Below are 20,578 nucleotides of genomic sequence, written 5' to 3'. Positions count from 1 at the left end.
ATGATTATTATTTGGTAATGAAGGATTTTTAACTACAGATTTTTAAATAAATTAATTAAATCTAGAAACTTCTGATCTTTGTTAATTTTTAGATTAGTTTCTGAACATATAAGTTGAATTTAAATTTCTTTAGTATATTCTAAACACTAGTGTACACAAAAATATTCTGATACGCCAAACTTGGCATTCTTTCTGAGACAGAAGACTGCAAGTAAGATTGGGCCATTGTTGTTAAGAGTTGGACTTATAAAGGTCATTTTAGCAATTGGGCTCTTTATGTAAAGCCCTAATTTGAGCCCGATTATATATAAGATAGAAAACGAAGAACCGGGGGGTTTCAATCAGGAAAGACAAAGCGGGTAAGAGAAGAGTGCGCCGCAAAATGCAGATCTTCGTAAAAACCCTAACCGGGAAGACAATCACGCTCGAGGTTGAATCGAGCGACACCATTGACAATGTCAAAGCTAAGATTCAAGACAAAGAAGGTACTTACGATAGATCGTTATTCTCCGTCATCTCTTTGTTCTTTGTATCAGTAATTTGTTTCTGACGCCATTTGATTTTCATTTTTTAGGTATTCCACCGGACCAGCAGCGGTTGATCTTTGCCGGAAAGCAGCTCGAAGATGGACGTACTCTTGCTGATTATAACATCCAGAAAGGTACTATAGTAACGCTAATATGTACATGGACTTAGCAGTGTAATAGTTAGTTATATCTGTTTGATGATTTTAATGATGATTTATCGGGTCAATTTTTTAGAGTCAACTTTGCATTTGGTTTTGAGGCTTCGTGGAGGGATTATTGAGCCTTCTCTGATGGCTTTGGCGAGGAAGTACAACCAGGATAAGATGATTTGCCGCAAGTAAGATTTTTTTCTACATTTACTACTGTAATTTGCTTTTGTATGTGGTAATTGTGGTGTCTTCTACAGTGCATGCATGTATTCCATGTAATAGTGGTCTTCTATGTATGAAAAATTATTTGATGCATTGGAAATTCAAATTGTATATTCCTTTCATATTCAAACGAAATTGTTTCGATCCCTATTTTGGAGGTTAATTCTGATTATGCTATTCAGATACAATATCTATTGAGCTGATCTATGATGTGATTATTAGCTGCCTCTAGTAAGAATATTAAGGATTTCTCTCTTGTAAAGCTCAGAGCTAGCTCGAATTCTGTCTAAGTACTCATAATTTTCATTTTATTCATGCTTTTCTACTCTCGTAGTTTGGTTAATGCCGTTGGAGAACTTTGCTTTTCTGGGAATGTGCTGTTCAAGTGAAAAGAAAACAGCTGACTATTACTTTGTTTGCCTCTTATTTGCCCATTGATTCGACAGTGCATCTCATTGTATTTATCTTTATTTGTAACTGAAAAAGGTCTACCTTCAGCATTTATGTCATCGGGGTCCCCTGAGTACGATACATGTAAGGATTGACATTTTCGACATTCCTTAACTAGCTATATCATCTGTTCTGCACTCGGGTCAACCAATTAGTTGGTTGAGATAGTGTGGACAGTTAGGTTCCCTTAAACAATGTGTCTCAAGATTCATAGGGTTATTACTTTTACTTAATATAGTGCCTTTATAAGTTAATTTTGTGGGTCAGTTGTCATTGTTTGACAATAGTGCAGCTTTCGAAAACTGTTAGCAGGTTAAGATAGAGACCCTTGTTACCTTCCATAATACTGAGACTAAGTTTCTTTTTCCCCTGTTAGACTTTGCGCTTATGGCTTAACTTTTTTTCCTATGGCTTGTGTTATAAACCGTGATGGTGATTACGTAATCCTGGAACCTAACCACTTGTTTTAGGTGCTATGCTCGCCTGCATCCTCGTGCTGTTAACTGCAGGAAGAAAAAATGTGGGCACAGCAACCAGGTTTGTAGATGATAGGTGTATGTTACACTTCCTTTGCCTCCCAATACTGATTATGGCACTCACCAACTTTTCTTGCCTTGCAGCTGAGGCCAAAGAAGAAGATCAAGTAGGCGTGATGTCTTTTCTAAGCTTAAATCAATTTTGTGTGTTGCAGCTATATTGCCAGTCCGTTGTTTTTACAGTTTTCAGTCCTGCTTCAACTTGATGTCATGAATAGACAAGCATTTGTTTTGAACATCTAATTATTGGATAAGATATCTTTGTGCATTCAATATATGTCTGTTTCGATGGAGTTTAGTATGTTCTTCCTGATAAGCAAGCCTACAGGTGCCTGCTTTGTTCTAATATCCATTCCGTAATCATAATGGTTCATTTGAGATGTGATGCCGTAGTCGTGCTCCTGTAAATAATGCTGCTTCTTTATTTTATTTTTCTTGATGCTTTTCTGGATATGCCACATTATGGTCCAAAATCCAAACATTGTTGGAATAGAAAGCCATAAGTTAATAAACATCAGGGTTGGCCCGGTGGCAATTGACTTGAGCCTTGGGGTTTGCTCCCTTTCAAGGTCTCAAGTTTGAAACCCACTGGGTGCAAACAATTTTTGAGGGTCATTGGACTGGGTAAAACCTGAATTAATCGTGGTGCACTTGCGGGAAACTCCTTGCCGAGTGCTTGTGCACCCCGGGATTAGTCGGGGCTCGAAGAGACTCGGACACCCGGTGCAAATCAAAAAAAAAAAGAAAGCCGTAAGTTAATACTAGTACGTTGGCTATGATTTAGGTTTTAGTGTAATGTTGATTCTTGAAAGAGGGAACGGAACCTACTCAAATTTTCTTCAAAATTTACTTCGATATGACATTTTAGATAGAAAACTAGTCTTGTTCAAGTCTAATAAAGCCCACATGTCTCGAAGTTGTGTTTTTGGAAACTTTCAAATCTGAGTCATGTATTACGAATGTTATGTTTATGATACCGATTTAACAATTTTTTATGTTATCGTGTGGGTGTTATGTTATCATTATTTTCTTATTATAGTTCTTTTCAAATAGAAATGCATTTTATATTTGGAAATAATTTTATTTTAAACTTCTCATTTTATAAAATATATTGTTCACAAAAGTTATGGAATGTTTCATATTAAAAATATTTAAAATCTTTTTTGCTTTCTAAACTTCGCGTCGGATTGATCAAACTGTCAAATACGTTGGAAGGAGAGTACAGTATTATTTTTTCTATATTTTACTGAACTATTAGTTTCTTAACTAATTAACCGATGATCAAATAATGAATTGGGTCAACTTTAGTTGAGTGGTTCTCTGGAAACTGGAGTGAAGCTCTAGGCCTGGTCGGGAGGACCAAGCCTGACTCAAGATTACCAGGCGAAGGTGAGCCTGAGTCAGCTTGGCATCCTAATGCATCCGAGCTCCGCTCGTCACGCTTGATGAGATTGTATACAAAACGTCGTTAAATGGGGCTTCGGCTTCTTGAAAGTGCAAAATGGCTCCAAAACTTCCCTTTGATTGTGCCAAGGGAAAAGATGTACATAAACTGTTTGAACACTTGCAATGTAAACCGGGCCAGTTCTAACAAATAATTCACATGTAGTTGGTGAACAATATCTGAAAATGACAGTAGCACTAACTCCTGAATTTCTCAGCCAAACAACAAGCCTTCCTTTAGGCAAGTTGTTGTACATGCGAATGGCAACAACCAAAATGTGATGCAGCATTGTTAGTCTTTGCAAAGGTTTATGCCAATATCTCCGCTATTGCGTGTCTAAAAGTTAGAATTGGTTGCAAAATCGAAGGACTATGGGATTCCAAGGATCAGCCCATCAACATCAACAGGGAGAAGCATTTTTTGCCACAGACAGCCAGTAGAAATGAGCTCCTCTGGCGGAGTAACCACCATGGCATCACTGCTCCTTTGCAAAATCCCAAATACACTAAGCGAGCTACCTTCCTTAATGTATCTACCAAAAATCCAAAGAATTTCAAGCTATTAGTTTCCAGAAACATGTCTAGCAACAAAACGGAGAAAAAACCAAACAGAGAAAAGATAAGGCAAAAGCATATGTTACCCTTCTTCTAGACGTAGCAAACGGGCTTCAGATGAAAGATTCCTGTCCTTCAACCATTTTCTCAAATGAGAAGCCAAAACCTTACAGCTTTTGGTTGTTGTAACCAGTCTGCTCTCTATGATCAGTGGGATAACTCTGGAGTCAGGTCCAGCCTTGACAAAAGCTCTAATACCAGAGTTCTTGTCAGTTATGTAGAAGTCAGTTGAGAACCTCTGCCAGGAGAAACTCGTCCTGTTAATTAACTCTGTAGTGAACTCAAGTGAAGGCACAAAATAACGCAATCCGAATAGGGTGCTTTTTATATTGCTTTGGTTGGTATCTCTGTAGTTCTAGTAACTACAGTAGATAATGTTCGTACAAAGGGGACATTTTTGGCCAAGCTTGAGACATTTGTCATCCATAATAGTATCATTCAAATAGAAACTAGGATTTAGATATGCAATGATGATTCGGCCTATTTCAATCTTCGTCCTACTCTATCCTTCTTGGCAAGGTAAAACTCCTTTAATCTGATTCAACCACACCCTGGAATAGACCCTAATGTACTACATGATGCCAAGTAAATATACTTGCTAAGTGTAAAACAGGCCACTTGGGCCTTTTACTACGAGACTAGTGCATATAAGCACCTCAATTTTGATTACATCACACTCCCTTTTCTATGATTAATCATCATATAACTGGTGTCTGGCGACCTAGGACGGGATATACTTACAGTGGAATGAAAGATGCTCCTGTATGTGTATGCACACGCACGTATGTACCTGTGAGTGTATGCTTGTCTGTACTTACATATATTGGTGCGTGGTGTGGTGCATATATGTGTGCATATTATGTGATATATTTTTGGTGTCTGGACCAGCTTGTATGCAACTAGACTAATCCATCGGGTGCCTGCTAGCTCCCACTAGCACATGCACCGAGTAACTCTAGCCGCCAAGCCTTGACAAATTAAAAGAATTCACCTAGCATTGACTCTACTAAGATTCGAACCTTGGACTTCAAGTTTGTGACTCCAGCTCTTCAGTCAATAGGCCACCCACTTAAACGGAGGGTGCTACAAGTTTCATACAAATTATAAAATACGATCTAGGTTAACCGGATTAACTTACATTTATTCATGTTTTGGCAAAAAAGTGAACAGGGTAAACAGGGTAAGCGCCATACTCTGGACCTAAGTTAATCCAGATTGAGTTTGCTCTAGGTACAATGTTTGGACTATACTTTACCTTATATTAAAAAAAAAAGGTACAATATTTGGAGTAATGTTGATCGGCTTCTCAACTTTTCTTTCCCCACAAGTTTTACCTACATGATCCTGCTCTCTCTTATAAATTCAGACTCTAGATATACTTTGCTAAGAAACAATTTTGTAGGTTTCAGTGTAACCTATAAAACCTTAAACTTCCACTTTCAGACAATGATTCTTTTATCTAATTTTTATTTATTATCCCATCCTTTACAACAGACATAAATCACATCTACCTCTAGAAAAAAACTAGCAGCAAAAACATGATGACACGGTGAAAGAGCTTCCTTGACTTAATAATTTAAAAAAGAGGTATTAACAGGGAAATGCGACAATTTCTAGTTCGGGAGGTATGTTCATTGTAGATGGAGAGCATGCTGCTAGGACAAGGAGACTAACCTTGAAGAGAGTGGGGGACTGAAGATATTAAAAAAAGTGATATAGCAACAACTAATCTGAAGGGGTTAGAGAATCAGATGATGAAGATTCAACATAAAGAGCATTACGGACTATGATGAAAGTGTACTCCATTAGAACACTGATAATGGAAGAAAATGTTACCAGTATACTCTTCAATATGGAATGGAAGATGATTAAGCAATTTGGGTAGTTCTTAGGTGTTATGTGGGTTTGATGAGGAGAAGGTGAGGAGATGGATCAAGTTTTAGACACATATAACGGCAATGAAAAGTTTTACCGGAGGCCTACCATTAAGACCGTTGACATTATTGTTCTAACTTGGACAATGTTGCCTGCTGAAACTTATTACTGTGCTTTTTTACATCTTTGGATTAGGCAGTGTTGGTAGAAGCTTGATCATGCTTCTAAGCTATTAAGTATGTGAATCTCTGTTTCTTTGTTCTTCCTCATAGTTGTTAGTATTTGTTTTAATCTGACGAGATTTTGATGAAACTAGTTTTTCTTTTTTATAACCGTGGTGTCCGGGCCAGTTTGCGTGCTCCTCGACTAACTCCACGGGATACCTGCCACCTATTTTGATGAAACTAGTTATTTAGATACTTCTAAGTTCATGGCTCTAACTAGACTTCTGCTACTGGAATCTTTGTAGTTTAACAAATGGGTGACCTCAATTCACTAAATTTGTTCACGTTGTCTTAACGTAGCTTGTGGCACCTAAACACTGAGGTTTCTGCATGATGTATGATTTATCCAAACACCTTTTGCTGACATTTGATCAAATAGACAGCTGACAATCCTACATTTAAAAGATGGTTCTCTAGAGAGGAAATATAGTGGAAGTGAAGGGTGAAACTATCTTTTATTTACAGTCAAAACATTATATTGAAAGGAGAGAAACATGTTTCCAAATGAGGCCAAGAAGCAAAGTTAAAGCCAAGAAATAAACAGTGAGATCTTGTTCATCAGAATTGTAACAAAACTTGAATTAGAAAATGTTTGTCATGGCTCATGTTGAACTTTCTCTCAGAGAATCACCAAACTGTCAGCATTATCAATAGACAGCTTGCAGCCAAGAAGAAAAGAACGTCACCCAAGAATAGCCAGGATTGTTTTGTGACAAATTGAAGGAGAAAACATGAGACATTGAATTTCATTCTATCAGAGACACCACCGCCAACAGGTAGAAAAGTGGAATACGTTATTACACATGAGCAATGTTTTCATACCTCAGAATAAGCAAGCCTCCATCCGAAACATGATTCTTTTACATCCACAGGCTTCAGGCCAAGTTCTCCACATTCAAACAACAAGGTGGATGTATAAACACATCGTCCAACCTTCTCATAGGAAGACTCCAAAGATACATTTCCGCAGGAGACAAGCTGAAAATCATCAAAGAGGAACCAGGGTATCTACTGATGTCAAAGAAATAATAAAAATGCAGAGAAGGGAAGGGAAAGGAATTATGGGGCAATCAAGCCAAATAAACACAAATAAATACATATAGATTGACTCAACAAGTAATGATTTTTGAGTCAAATATGCTATAATGCACATAGTAAAGCTCTGTAAGATTGTCATCTTAATTTCCAGTAGACTATAACTCTAACTACGCTTATATTAGTCAGTTCATCACCAAAAATCACCCTAACAAGAAAAGAAAATAATTCAAATGTATATGAATTTATTTTTGCTTCAGATATTTTTGGGACCCAACTCTTCAAGTTAGGATATCCATCACAAGGAAGTACAACAACAAACCCGTAAAATACCACTACTGGGTATGGGCCTCGGCTCAAGAAAACAAAAGGAAGTAAATGCATATAAATCTTACTTGATATTTTCAACAAGCAAAACTCCAGTAAAGTCAGGAGTATTGCAAAAATCAAGAAAGACTTCCAAATTTAGCAATCAGCAGCGCACGTGCATAGGCACTGGGCCAGTATTTAGAAAGTTGAAAGCTTTGTTGTTACCATTAGTCATTGCTCAATACAAGAAATAGTTACTTGAAAAAGAAAAAAAAAACACCCTTCAAATAAAAAACACAGATAATGCAGAAAATGCCAAGAAATATTTAAAAATAAAAAGAACCCAGATTGAAATGGGTACAAAAGAAGCTTACCCCAGTAATCTTGACGAGCTGACCGTGGCTTGCGATGCTGAGGTCAGAATCTGGAAAAGAACGAAGGTACTGAAGAATGGTGCGGTTGTTGCGGAAAGAGAAAGAGTTCCAGAGAAGAAAAGCAGCAATGAGAGCAAAAAGGAAGAGGAAAACAAGAAAGAAGAGAGGGTTGTGAACCACAACAAGGATGAAAAGAGAGACGGCAAGCCCAAGCAAGAAAAGGGAGAGCACTACGTATAAAGCAAGTGAGGGAAGAGGAAGATTGAAGTAATGGGAGTTTTGAGCTACATTTGAATTGGAGTGGGAATGGGAGAGGTTGTTTTGGCTCATCCCTCTCCTTTTTGCTATTCAGCTAATTTGGTAATGTGAACGAATTGGAAAGGGTTAAAAAAAGGTGTTGAGCAAAGCTGAGGAGGGGTTCAACTGTCATTTTCCTTTTTGGTTGCCACTTCCCAGTCCTACCCTTGGGGTAAAGAATCTCATAGATTTTTATAGCCTGTTTGCCCGGGTGAGAAGTAATATCTGTGTGACTAATTAATTTGAAAAACATTTCTCAACAATGATTAGTATTTGGCCAATTTTTTTAAAAACTGCTTATAAGTGTATTTTTCTCAAAAGTATTTTTTCAAAACATTGCTTTTGGAAAGAAATTATTTTTTTCTGTTTCTCAAAAATTGTTTCTGTTTTTACTTAAAAATACTTTTCCTTTTTCTAAAAGATTGCACGCCCAACTATGCCTTATAAAAAGGACAATGCAGACATTACAAATATAACCTGAGTATTCTGCCCAGAGTCGAATCCACAGAGAGTTAACCTATCAATCACTATCTTTAGACCTACTAAACTCTTGAGAACCAATTTCCCCAAACGTTTGAATCACAGTTGATGATGTTTTCAACAACTAAAATTGCAAGTAAATAAACAGCTGTAAACTAAGGTTGCTAAGGTTGTAAACAATAATGAGAAAACGCTAAGGTAATGACTTCCCATATTGATGGAATCCCTTCTATTTATGCTTCATACAAATTGACCAACACCTCTCTATCAATCATGAACGCTCATCTTACCGTAAATCTCTTCCGAGTAATCACAGTAATATACTTAATGCACTCTCCCGAGATACACTAGCTAGCTCTAATTAACACGATTCACTTTAGATTGCACTCAAGGCTTCGTTATTCCTAATCCCGCCTTTAAACCCGCAGTTATAGATCTCTCTTATACTTTGGGAGTGGTGTTGTCAACAATAACCTAAATATGCACTATCTCCCGAGTTATGCACACTAAATAGGCACAGCTAATTGAGGATCCTGTCAATTAACTATAACATACACAAAGTTGAACAAATAAAGATTGAGACTAGCAATTTGTATTCACATAAACAAGAAGTTCATCCCCCAATAGGTTCCATCAAAACCTTAGACAAAGGATTTAGCTACTCATAACTATAGGTAAACAAACTAAAACAATATTCGTCATAAAACTTGCAAGAAAAATAAAGAGAAGAAGAAACCAAGATGTTTTGGGTGATCTCTCACACTTCTTCTTCTTGCCAAAGTACTTTCCAAAACAATACATGCCTCTCTTGGGCGGAGTCTAGTGTTTAAAATAGGGTTTTGGGCTAAAAATCCCGTGTTTTGCACTTTAGTCCCTGAAGTTCTCCACCTCCGCCGCGGTTCTGCCGCGGTCGCGGTCAAACCGCGGCCAAACATGCTCTCTGATTCTCACTTTGTCTGCAGGGATCTTCTACCGCGGTTCTGCCGCGGTCGCGGTGGAACCGCGGCAGTACTCTTTCAGTTCTGACTTGAGCTGTTTCGCGTGGTTTACTTGGCGGAATTTTACGATCGGCCTCTTTTTCTCCATATTTGATCTCAAAAGTACTCCATTGCCTTCTTTGGTCATATATAACCTCCAAAACATGAAAAACACTAATAAGAGCATTTTCTTATCAATTTTATCATCCAAACTATACAAAAAATGGTTATTTAGGGCCTAATTATAGTTAAATTCACCTATTATCAACACCCCATACTTAAACCTTTGCTCGTCCTCGAGCAAGTTAAACCACACTTCTAGGCCTAATCGTTCGATGCATTACCCAATTTTTTATGCCACACCCGTCATTATGAAGGAATAACCTAAGCAGTGCAACAGTCACGCATCAGATGAAGACTCTAACACCATGACACACTCATGCTCACTCTAGTTACTCTAACAGTGGTGAAAACTCACTTTTTCTTCCTGAGTCACATGCCCTCACATCATAATTCTGAGAGAAGTTCCACACACATAAAATTCAAGCAACAAGGAACCAAAGATAGGCAGAATTCACTCACTCTCGGCAAAGAACATTCACATGCCACACAGAAACACCATAAGCTTGCCCCTAGTGTAGTACTCTACTAATCGAACTATTCAGTCAAAGATCAAGAGGTCTTTATTTGGTTGTAATGTAGGCTAAGGGACATGTAGGATATATTTGGATATAGTGACTAGCCTCCCTAAGCACTTTTAATACATACTTCCTTTTATTTCAATTTCCATGCTCAGCCCACTCGTTCTTCCACATTTTAGATCATAGGTGACCCCCACTTTTCTTTAGGTGCAACTGTTTTTTTTTCTTTCCTTTACAAATCCATTGCACCATTCAAGTATTTCTTTCCTGATTCCCCTTTTTCCTACTTCCTTACCACCCCACACTTTGACTTTTGTATGTTCTTTAGTAATTCAAGTGCTTCTAGGAGGTACAGGTTCAAACAGTCAAACTATTCAAACACAGGGATATAGGTCATTATAGGGTTATCAAAGAACAGGCTTCAGGCTCAAAGGGGTTAACTATGGAAATATATACAGGTGGATTCACAAATATACAGGCTACATAAAGAAATGCCTCAATCATCTCTAAAACCAAACAACTTCTATTACGCTTTGCAAACACACAGGGCAAGTTCTAAGTATCACATGCAAGCACAGAATACAAGTAATATCTCACACACACTTGGCATGTAACTCATTCCGAATCAGTTTATCAACACACTCATACGAGCGTTCGAGCAAGATAGGATGTGCAAAATTAAGGCATAGATTTACGAGTCTACAAACGAGCCTAGACGTCGCACTCTCGTGTTCGTTTTTTTTGTTATTCTCAGGTCTGTACATCAAGGGTTGCATTCTAGCCTTCACCCATTTTGGTCCTAAAACTACAAACGAAAAATCTACCTAACCCGGTTCAAGAAAAGCCCTTGGAAAAGAACCGTGGTCAAAAGAAAAACAAAGGAAAAATTACTACACTACCTAAAAAAGAAAAAATAAATAAAATAAAGAAACTACATGGACTACTTTCCTCAAGAGTACTGTCCAAGTGGTCCGTCCTCACGAAGAGTCCTCTACATTTTTTTTTAAAATCCGACTTTCGCCCTCAAGAGACCTGTCGACAAGTGTCCATCGTTGGACCAAGTCAGTTACTTCTAATGTGAGTACAGTCAATTATACACAACACCACCAATCAAATACTACAACATACACCATGTCTATATATACTACAATACATTACCCGAGCAAGTCTCCCACCCCACACTTAAAAATTATGGCATGTCCCCATGTCATATCAAAAATAACGAGCAGAAGGGTAAGAAGACTTCTCTGAGCCTCAATCAGAGTCGGAGACGGTGCTGGGGTCCACATGGCAAGCTCTCCCCAAAGCACGGAACCAGGACATAAACCGGCTCTCAGACCTGGCCTGCCGTTGAGACATGGCATCCATACGTGTGTGTAGGCCCTCCACCGAGGTGCGAAGATCCGCAACCTCTTCCTCTATAGTACGCAACATAGGCTGGGTGGACTGTGATCTGGATAAGCCTGCCCCAGCATGGGGGTGCCGAGAGGGTCCGACACTGTCATAGGATCTCCTGGATGGTGCCATGGGAACCGGGTCATCATCCTCATCATCGATCTGAATGGTGGTGCGTGCACCCCTGCCCACTCTGATGCTCGAAGATTTGAAAGCTGCTTTAGGGGGCAAGTCTCCATCAGTAGGATGGGTGGGGACATTCTTCAGCAGGCACAATGTAGTCACCAGGGAGGGGAAGTAGAATCCCTTTGACCTCAGCGGGGACCGTATGATCATTTCATCACCAATAAGTCTTGCCGCATCAAAATCTTTCTTTGTGACGAAGCACCACGTCAAGAGGGCTCTTTGGAAGTTCACGTCAGTCGTGTTGCCTGAGGGCAAGAACCGGCTGCAAATGACAGTGAGCCAACACTTAGCCAAATGGGTGAATGAATTGGAGTGCAGGGTGATATGGTCACGTATCCAGATTGGTTGCCCCCCTGCGCATAGTGCATCAGTCATAATATCCCAAGTGACTCCTGGTGTGTCCTGGTAATAGTCGACGTCACCAGTAAACCGGGGCAGCCGCAACACCTGTCGAATAGTCTCAACTGAGGCAACTACCCATTTGCCCCGCACAGTCACCTCCCGCAACGTATGTGATGGGCAGTTCACGTAGAACTCTCTTACAAGCATCCTGTTCACCGTTTCAGGTTCATCAAATAAGAACTCCATTTTCCTCCGCCGGATTTCCTCATACATCTCCTCCTTTTCTGCACGGAGGGTTGCCCTGTCAATCGGAATCTCAGGGATGAAGCTCTTTGAGGCCTTGGCATGAAAGTCGTCCTCTGCCAATTCTGATTCAAACCTTGAGGCATCATATGTAGGTTGTTGGTACGTGCCTGCCGATCTCTTTTGCTTCTTACGAGTCATATGACCTGCAAAGAATACAAGAGAACCATCAAATATATCCTACATGTGCCAGCCGGATGGTTACTCAGACTTCACCACCCGATGGCACCAAATAATATCCCCCATTTATTCTATTCATACACAATGCCAAACCCCCAACTAGTGAGGTGTTCCAGGTTACAACCTCCACAATGGCCCCACAACTTTCTTACAAATTCTGGCATACAACACCCCACACTTACCCCCTCAAGTGATTCACGTTAAATATAACACCATCATTCACCAAATACAACACCACCACAACCTAGGATAGGTACAAAATGCCTCAAAATAGCACCACAAGCCCCAAATTTTCGGCCAAAAAGGGGCCCTCCACCAAACTACACCGCAAAAATTATTTCTAGGCCTCCAAATTATCTAAACAACCCCCACAATTGAAGTATAAGAAAGACCCAACCATTTTAGCACCAAACAAATCCACAAGAAACAAATACAACAATAAACTTTGAAAAAACAAATACTTTTTTTTTGAAGAAAAAAAACATTTTTTAAAAGAAAAAAACACTTTTTGTGAATAACAAAAATGCTTTTGCTTTGGAGGAACTTGGCCAAACAAGCTAGTCTTACTTAAATACTCTAATATTTGAAAAATTATTCGTTTTTATTTTATTAGTTATAATTAAATGATAAGACTATTTAAAATATTTATACATGTGATGCATTTATTTGTCCAATGCATACACCATATGCTGAGTAATTTTTTCTCCATTTATTGGTGCATGTGGTTAACAAAATTTTATGTATCAGTGACATGGAATTAGGTGAGAAATATTATGTTAAAGAAAAAGTAGTTGAAAATGAAAACTATATATTATGATAACATACGTATATATTCGATGGTAGATCAGTCCTTTGTGTGCATTTGTTCAATAGTAGTACTACCTCATGCAATTATATTGTGATCATCAAGTTATCATACAGGTTATATACATTGCTAACATACTTTACTTACTCCTCCTCGTCATCATATCATCATGTATAACTATTATTTTTTGGGTAATTATCATCTTGTGTAATTATCATCATCATGATATTAAACTAGTTCATCTTTCTTACTCTTCGCATATCACACTCACATTGAGTAATCTACACTTTTTTCCCTATTTAAGAAGAAGTTGCTTTATGACGAAAGTAGATTTTATGTCCCATTCTTATACAAATTTGCAGTTTATTGATACTATACATTTAGTTGATCTAAGAATCTTTATTGGTATGCAATCGGATATTGATTGAATAGGAATAACATACGACTTAAAAATAATCCAGGAAAATTGGTAGGGAAAATAACTTGTGAAAAGCTTGTACAGTACTTGTAACAAAAGAAAATTAAGTTAATTAACCAATGTGAAGCGGTATCCACCCTTTATTTTATTTTTATTATTTTTGGAAATAGCAATATCATTTTGAAATCGGAAACGAGAAAATTACTATGAGTGAATTGAGCGCTATCTTGAAATAAGCATATAGTGTTATCAGCAAATTTTCGTCCTAAAATACAGCAAAAAGATCCCTTATAATAACATTTTATGCACTAATCCCAGTAATAACTATTATTGAATAGGCTAATATTTTAAGGTGGAAATGTTAAAGAGATTATAGGTTCAAATATCGTCACTATTGATGCTCTCACTGGTTTTTAGTCACTACTCATAACTACTAAGTATATGCCAAGGATTATTTATTTATTTTGCAATTAAATTATTCATCATCCTTTCTTACATTTTGTTTATTAAGCTAGAAGGATAATATTCTAACAGATTTTACATGTATATATTTTTTATAAAGGAGAATATAGAAGCTGGTGGTTGTTGCATAAAGAGGACTTTTTATGACAATGATCACCTCGAATCAAACTACTTAGTTCCTGAAAGGAACTTCCCATTGAACGAATGGACAAGTTTGACCACTAACATAATCTTATAATCAAATGATTTTGCTTTATTTTTAAATTAACTAAGTTATAGTCGGTCATTCCCCATCAGCCATAAAAACCTACTCTAGCTTCTTACCTTGCTTTCTCAAAAGCAACACATAAAAAAGGCACTTTACTAAAAGTAAGAAATGAGATTAGGACAAAAAAATATCGAGGATTTGGCTTTGTGGTCAAAGATTTGGCTTCTTAAAGCTGGACTATTTCCACTCCACTTGATAAAATCTGTGAGAACGAAGCTGCTTTCTTTTTTAAAAATAAAAAACTAGTATTACAAAGATTTTGAAAATAAATAGATATAAGCACTGAAAGGTTTTTGGTGTAAAACTTGGGAGAATAAAAGAATGAAAATTGTGCAAAAGAGTAATCTGTGTCCACTTCTTGAGAAATACTGCCAAGATACAGAAAAAGAAGAGGCTAACACAAAAATGACAGCTGTGGGATTTGAACCCACGCCCTTTCGGACCAGAGCCTAAATCTGGCGCCTTAGACCGCTCGGCCAAACTGTCGTATGACTAAGTTCTGAAGAGTTTACTTTATATAATCAACAATTGTCAGTCTTCAGATAAGTAATTGCAAAGCATGTGCTCTATTTTATAAAACTCGCGTCCTAACAGTTACGGGAAGACGTCTATTCAATGCATCTATACACACCCTTCACTTTTACATTTAACAGATTCAGATATTGATTGATCGTTTTAGTTTTGGATCTAAGACTTATGTTTATGTGTCTAGCATGATACTTGAACCGTTAATATATATTCTGTCTAACTTATATTAGTATGTTGTTTAAATTGTAAGTGCATCGCCTTATTCATTATTATAAATCCTTAATTGTCTCTGCATTTAAGATATAGGATTCTTCTGGTGAATTTGCCCACTAGGTGTCTTTTCCGGTCGTTAAGTTTTGGAGTAATGACGCATCGATTTAATTCTATAAAATACTAACATTTCACTTAGCTAACTATTTCTATTTATTTTAGAAATTGTGTTCATCAAAGGTGTTTGACTTAAAAGTTATTAAACACTTTTTAAGCAAATCAATCAAAAGAGATGAAGGAGTAATCGTAATCGGAAATAATAAATCCTACGATGATCTTAATAATTGATTTTGCAACAATAGTAGCAGATGAGAGAACAAGAGAGAGAAAGTCTTAGAGAGTTGAGAGAGCAATAGAACTTGTATATTAAGAAAGATCTGTCTTTTACACAGATCGGATCCCCTTTATATAGTAGGGGATCCTTGTTTAAATATAAAAAGAGAGAAAATAAATACACCACCATTGGGTTGGGGGGGGGGGGGGACGACGAGAATATGGAGTCGTCACTCTTATTGTCCTTAAGTCGTCTCGTTGCCACAACTCACATATAGTCAGCGGTCGATCGTGCTGACTTGGGGACGTCATCGGTCAAATTCGACCCCATACAGTTAGTCCCTCCGCTCGTCGGGGTCGCAGCGAGATGCGTCCTCGATGGGCGGAATCGACGCCTCCATTCAGGGAGAGTTTGACTTGTCAAAGGGAGACGACGTGACCGGTGGGAGACAGTAATTATAACTGTCTGAGCGTCAAAACGAAACGCCTTCCTTTGTATGACATCAGCGTTCGCATGCGTCATCATGGCTCCTATTCTCGAGGCAAGAAAACAGACACTTTGCCGCTTGGTTTCCTGCGTCGATTTGAAGTCTGATGCCTCGATTCCGGTGCCACCCAACACTATAAATAGGGGAAAGGTTTGATTTAGTTCGAACTTTGATCATCTATAAGAGCACTCCAACCCTTCTGTTTACATTTTCACCTTCTTGTGCTTCTTCCTTTAATCGAGAATTTCCTTCTTCTTCATTGAGCTGCGTGCACTTTTTTTCTTAACCGAAATCATGTCAAAACCTCACCGGAAAGATGACAGGATCCCGGTGGCTGCTTCATCGAACGTGCCACCCCCCTCCGATGGTGGAGAGATGGAGGAGGAAGAGGACATCAGTCCTCTTACGGTGGAAGCCTTATTGCCGAAGAATCCTTCGTCTCGAAGCGATTTTAACAAGGATTCGTACGTTCCGGCTCAGGTGATTTCCCAATCGCAGCAGAAGTACTTAAACGATCTCCGCATCAAGTACGTCATACCTGCCCATGTAGAGATGATTCCTAAGGGGGGAGATTATTTGGATGTACATAGGCTGGGGTACTGTGCCTTTTTATGAGTACCCCTTTCTGATTGGCTATGGCCTCCCTCTGTTGCCTTTGGCGGAAGAGCTTTGCCGATTCTACAATATCTGCATGGCTCAACTCACGTTGTATACCCTAAAATGCTTATGCTGTTGACCAGGTATGCGGAGTTGGCCGGGTGTAAGGTCACTGTCCACCATCTCTTACAATTATTCAATGCCAATTATCTGAGAGGGACCATGGTGCACTTGAGGGGGCGTGGTACGAGAGGATTGGTGGTCGGGACTGACGACCGAGCGAGTCACGAATTCTGGCATAAATACTTCTTCATCAAGACCGATCATATGGTCTTGAACCCTACCGGATTCCCAGAAAGGTGGAATTTGTCACGTAAGTGTAGCAATTTGTTAAGTTCCTTGTTGCTTGTGCTATTGTGATTCTAATTCTTGTATTGCAGCCATGGCTCGTCCGCCCCAGCTCGTCTTTGGGCTTAGGAGATGGGTCGCTGGCTTGCTACCCAATGCAAAAGAGACCCGCACGTGGCCCGTCTTCATGCAACGCTATGGCTCCAAAGTCTCTTCAGGTAGATTTCTAATTTTTGCCTTGTGAATTTTGCAATCCTGCTCACATGTATTCTTATGACAATAGGTCGAGGCGCCTCTAGGAGGAGGGCGTCGGTCCCTACTTTCATGCGATCTGATGTCGCCTTGGACGCTCGTGACGTGTTGTGCGAGTCAGTCCAAGAAGGTCCCCCTATATCTTCTCAACAAGGGGCTACGCCTACGACCGCGGCTATGGTGGAGCCAAAATTACCAGTGCCGACCCCACAACCCGTCGATGAACCTTCCGACGGCAAAGAGCCATTGGAGAGAAAACAGAGAAGGCTGGAGACGCGAAAGGCGGTGGCTACCGAAGCCGACGAGACTAGGACGCCCCAAGTAATGCCAAGGCCTGTATTTATGGCCGACGTCATTTGGTCTGAGAGGTTGACTCAGCAGAGGAGTGCCGCTCTCGCTACTAGTTCAGTGTGTGCCGATGAAGGGGGTTCGTCGACTAACGTCCGAGGACCAGACAAGGAGGCGTAGGCGGACTCAGACATTGTCCAGGAGGATGTAGACGAGCTTGTGGGTGGGCACACCCATGTAGAAATGACGACGGATGGGTCCGACCGTCGTATTAAAATTCTGGGGGCTTACAACTTGCTGCAAAACAGTGAGCAGGGTGCATCGGACCTTGCCCTGCTATGTGCTGCCCCCGAGAGTGAGACGCTCAGCACTGTGACCGATGCAGAGCTGTCACGAAGGGTTGCCGGCATGGCTTTACAGGTATTCTCTCATTTTCTTTCTCCCTTTTGTGTATTATAGGATCGACCTTGAAGCGTGCTTATTTCTGCCTTCTTTTCAGACCCTCGTTTTGGAGGTAGAGAGGGGCCGCCGTAAGCAAAAGAGGATGACCCTCTACAAGAAAATGCTAGAGAAGTGTCGAAAATATCGCTCTAAGCATCGAGCGATGGTCGACCTCTACTAGTAGGACCCCGAATTTCGTGTGTTTCGCGAGGGGCTTAAACAGAGGCAGGCCCAGTTGGAGCGTAGGTGGGCCGAGCTGGAAGAGACAGATAGCGAGCTGATGAAAGTCATGGCCCGTAACAGCGAGCTGGAGACGCTCCTTAGGGCAAAAGATAGCGAGCTCGAACTGAGTCAAGGGGTGGCGGTTGAGAACGTTGATCTGCAGTAGAGGGTGGCCGATCTAGCCGCCGAGCTTGACGCCAAGATGGCAGAAATTAACGAACTTAAGGGGAGCTAAGTGTTAGTGCCAGCAGAGTGATAGAATTACAAAGGCAGGTCGCCCCTCCAAGTTCAGAGGAAGTGGTTCAACTTTCTCAGCCCTCCTCGTCTCGTCCCCCGTCCGGTCGAGGTTCGCGCCGTAACGCGTATGAGATGTGGGTCTTTGCAGAGGCCAAACTTGACATAGATAGAGACCTTCATGCTGAGGGTCGGGCCACAAAGGATGAGGTTCAGACCAGGCGAAGCGAGGCACGTGCTGCTCGTGAGTCATGTGGATACTACCCCGACGGGGAGGGTTCCATTTCCGAGGATGTCAATCACCTCGACTCAGATTCCTGGTACAACGACATTTATCCTCCAATGGGTGATGAGTAGTTGTAGATTTGTATACTTATATATTTTTGGCTTGTGGAATGTATTGGAGCTCGTTCATGTGGCGAATGTAAATATATTTTGTTGTAATATAAGTTTTACCTTTGTTGCTTCGTCCACTTGTTGCCTTTCCCTTCTTGTTTTTTTTTATAATGCTTAGCCTCCGTGGAGGTGGTTTTTGTGATTTGTCACGAAGACCTCGTCGTGGTTTGAGTAGGAACGGACCGATGTAGATGGACTTAGCCATTAGTATATTGTTTTGACTGTCGTCGAAGTAGTGTCCGTCGTGGTTCGAACGAGGTCGTATCCAGTGTCGATGTCCTTAGCCATTAGGATATTTCTTCGACTGTCGTCGAAGCAGTATCCATCGTGGTTCGAACGAGGTCGAACCGATGTCGATGGCCTTAGCCATTAGGATGTTACTTCGACTGTCGTCAAAGTTGTATCCGTCGTGGTTCGAACGAGGTCGAACCGATGTCGATGGCCTTAGCCATTATCGATGGCATTAGCCATTAGGATGTTACTTCGACTGTCGTCGAAGTAGTATCCATCGTGGTTCGAACGAGGTCGAACCGATGTCGATGGCCTTAGCCATTAGGATGTTACTTCGACTGTCATCGAAATAGTATCCGTCGTGGTTTGAATGAGGTCGAACCGATATCGATGACCTTATCCATTCTCGATGGCCTTAGCCATCAGGATGTTACTTCGACTGTCGTCGAAGTAGTATCCATCGCGGTTTGAATGAGGTCGAACCGAAGTCGGTGGCCTTAACCATCAGGATGTTACTTCAACTGTCGTCGAAGTAGTATCCGTCGCGGTTCGAACGAGGCCGAACGATGTCGGTGGCCTTAGCCATTATCGATGGCCTTAGCCATTAGGATGTTACTTCGACTGTCATCGAAGTAGTATCTGTCGTGGTTCGAACGGGGTTGAACCGATGTCAATGGCCTTGGACGTTGTCAATTTTCATTCATTGGAGAACTCCGTTTATACAATGGAGATTTCTGTTCATACAATGGATAATCTTGTCTATACAGTGGAGAATCTTATCTATACAATGGAGATTAACTAGTGTAGTCCCTTTATTATATTGGCCCAGAGACCGAGTCGACTGGCCGATGTGATGAACCTACGCTCTAATACCACCCGGTATCCCCTTCGCCGCCTGGTTAAAAACCTCTCCGAGAAAACCTAATTAGGACAAAACTCGAGTGAGGGAAAAAAGTACGACTTGGGAGATACCTTTCAGAAGTAGAAGTATTTGAGGTGGGAGACGTTCCAGTTGTTTTGGAGCGGTTTTCCCTCCATTGTTTCTAGTTGGAACGCTCCTTTAAGTGGGAGACGTTCCAGTTGTTTTGGAGCGGTTTTCCCTCCATTGTTTCTAGTTGGAACACTCCTTTATTAGCAACTGCTATGATTTTATATGGTCCATCCCAATTGGTTCCCAACTTTCCCTCATTCGGGTCCTTTGATGCCATTGTTTTAGCTTTGAGGACGTAGTCACCGACTTTGAGCGGTCTTGCTTTGACTTTTTTGTTGTAGTAACTTTCTGCTTGCTGTTTTGGGCTGTCATTCTTATATGGGCCATGTCTCTTCGTTCTTCAGCTTCGTTTAGGTCTTGCAACCTGCTTTCGTCGTTGTCTGTCCCGCTGTTATGGGAATATCTCAGGCTCGGTTCCCCGACTTCTACGGGTATAACTGCATAGGTCCTGTAGACTAGTGAGTATGGTGTTTCTCCCGTGCTGGATTTGGGCGTAGTCTGGTATG

The 20,578-nt window shown here is 40.3% G+C and overlaps 2 protein-coding genes and 1 non-coding gene across 3 annotated transcripts; 1 reads left to right on the top strand and 2 right to left on the bottom strand.

The window, feature by feature from the left end:
- The first annotated feature begins 322 nt into the window (after positions 1-322).
- On the top strand, positions 323-2,177 carry LOC107770051 (ubiquitin-ribosomal protein eL40 fusion protein). Its single transcript, XM_016589313.2, has 5 exons — positions 323-485; positions 575-661; positions 762-864; positions 1,819-1,885; positions 1,969-2,177. Exons 1-5 carry the CDS (start codon positions 383-385, stop codon positions 1,993-1,995), a joined length of 387 nt encoding a protein of 128 aa, XP_016444799.1. The 5' UTR covers positions 323-382; the 3' UTR covers positions 1,996-2,177.
- Positions 2,178-3,388: 1,211 nt separating this feature from the next.
- On the bottom strand, positions 3,389-8,136 carry LOC107770052 (putative membrane protein At1g16860). The gene is made up of 4 exons (XM_016589314.2): positions 7,760-8,136; positions 6,864-7,019; positions 3,969-4,180; positions 3,389-3,860 (listed from the first exon to the last, which is right to left on the bottom strand). The coding sequence occupies exons 1-4, from the start codon at positions 8,087-8,089 to the stop codon at positions 3,698-3,700; spliced, it is 861 nt and encodes a 286-aa protein (XP_016444800.1). The 5' UTR covers positions 8,090-8,136; the 3' UTR covers positions 3,389-3,697.
- Positions 8,137-14,919: 6,783 nt separating this feature from the next.
- TRNAL-UAG (transfer RNA leucine (anticodon UAG)) lies at positions 14,920-14,999 on the bottom strand. The gene has a single exon. It is a non-coding gene; the product is annotated as a tRNA-Leu (tRNA).
- Positions 15,000-20,578: the final 5,579 nt, after the last annotated feature.

This window comes from Nicotiana tabacum, chromosome 7, assembly GCF_000715075.1.
Source record: "Nicotiana tabacum cultivar K326 chromosome 7, ASM71507v2, whole genome shotgun sequence".
In the NCBI taxonomy this organism is placed as follows: Eukaryota; Viridiplantae; Streptophyta; class Magnoliopsida; order Solanales; family Solanaceae; genus Nicotiana; species Nicotiana tabacum.
The sequence above is the reverse complement of the archived record's forward strand: the minus strand, read 5'-3'. Positions and strand labels throughout refer to the sequence as shown.

Coding starts and splice junctions, on each gene's coding strand:
- LOC107770051 (XM_016589313.2), top strand. CDS start 383: ATGCAGATCTTCGTAAAAACCCTAACCGGGAAGACAATCACGCTCGAG. Junction 486..574: donor TAAGATTCAAGACAAAGAAG/GTACTTACGATA, acceptor TTCATTTTTTAG/GTATTCCACCGGACCAGCAG. Junction 662..761: donor TGATTATAACATCCAGAAAG/GTACTATAGTAA, acceptor TCAATTTTTTAG/AGTCAACTTTGCATTTGGTT.
- LOC107770052 (XM_016589314.2), bottom strand. CDS start 8,089: ATGAGCCAAAACAACCTCTCCCATTCCCACTCCAATTCAAATGTAGCT. Junction 7,020..7,759: donor AGCTCGTCAAGATTACTGGG/GTAAGCTTCTTT, acceptor GATGATTTTCAG/CTTGTCTCCTGCGGAAATGT. Junction 3,861..3,968: donor TTGCTACGTCTAGAAGAAGG/GTAACATATGCT, acceptor GATTTTTGGTAG/ATACATTAAGGAAGGTAGCT.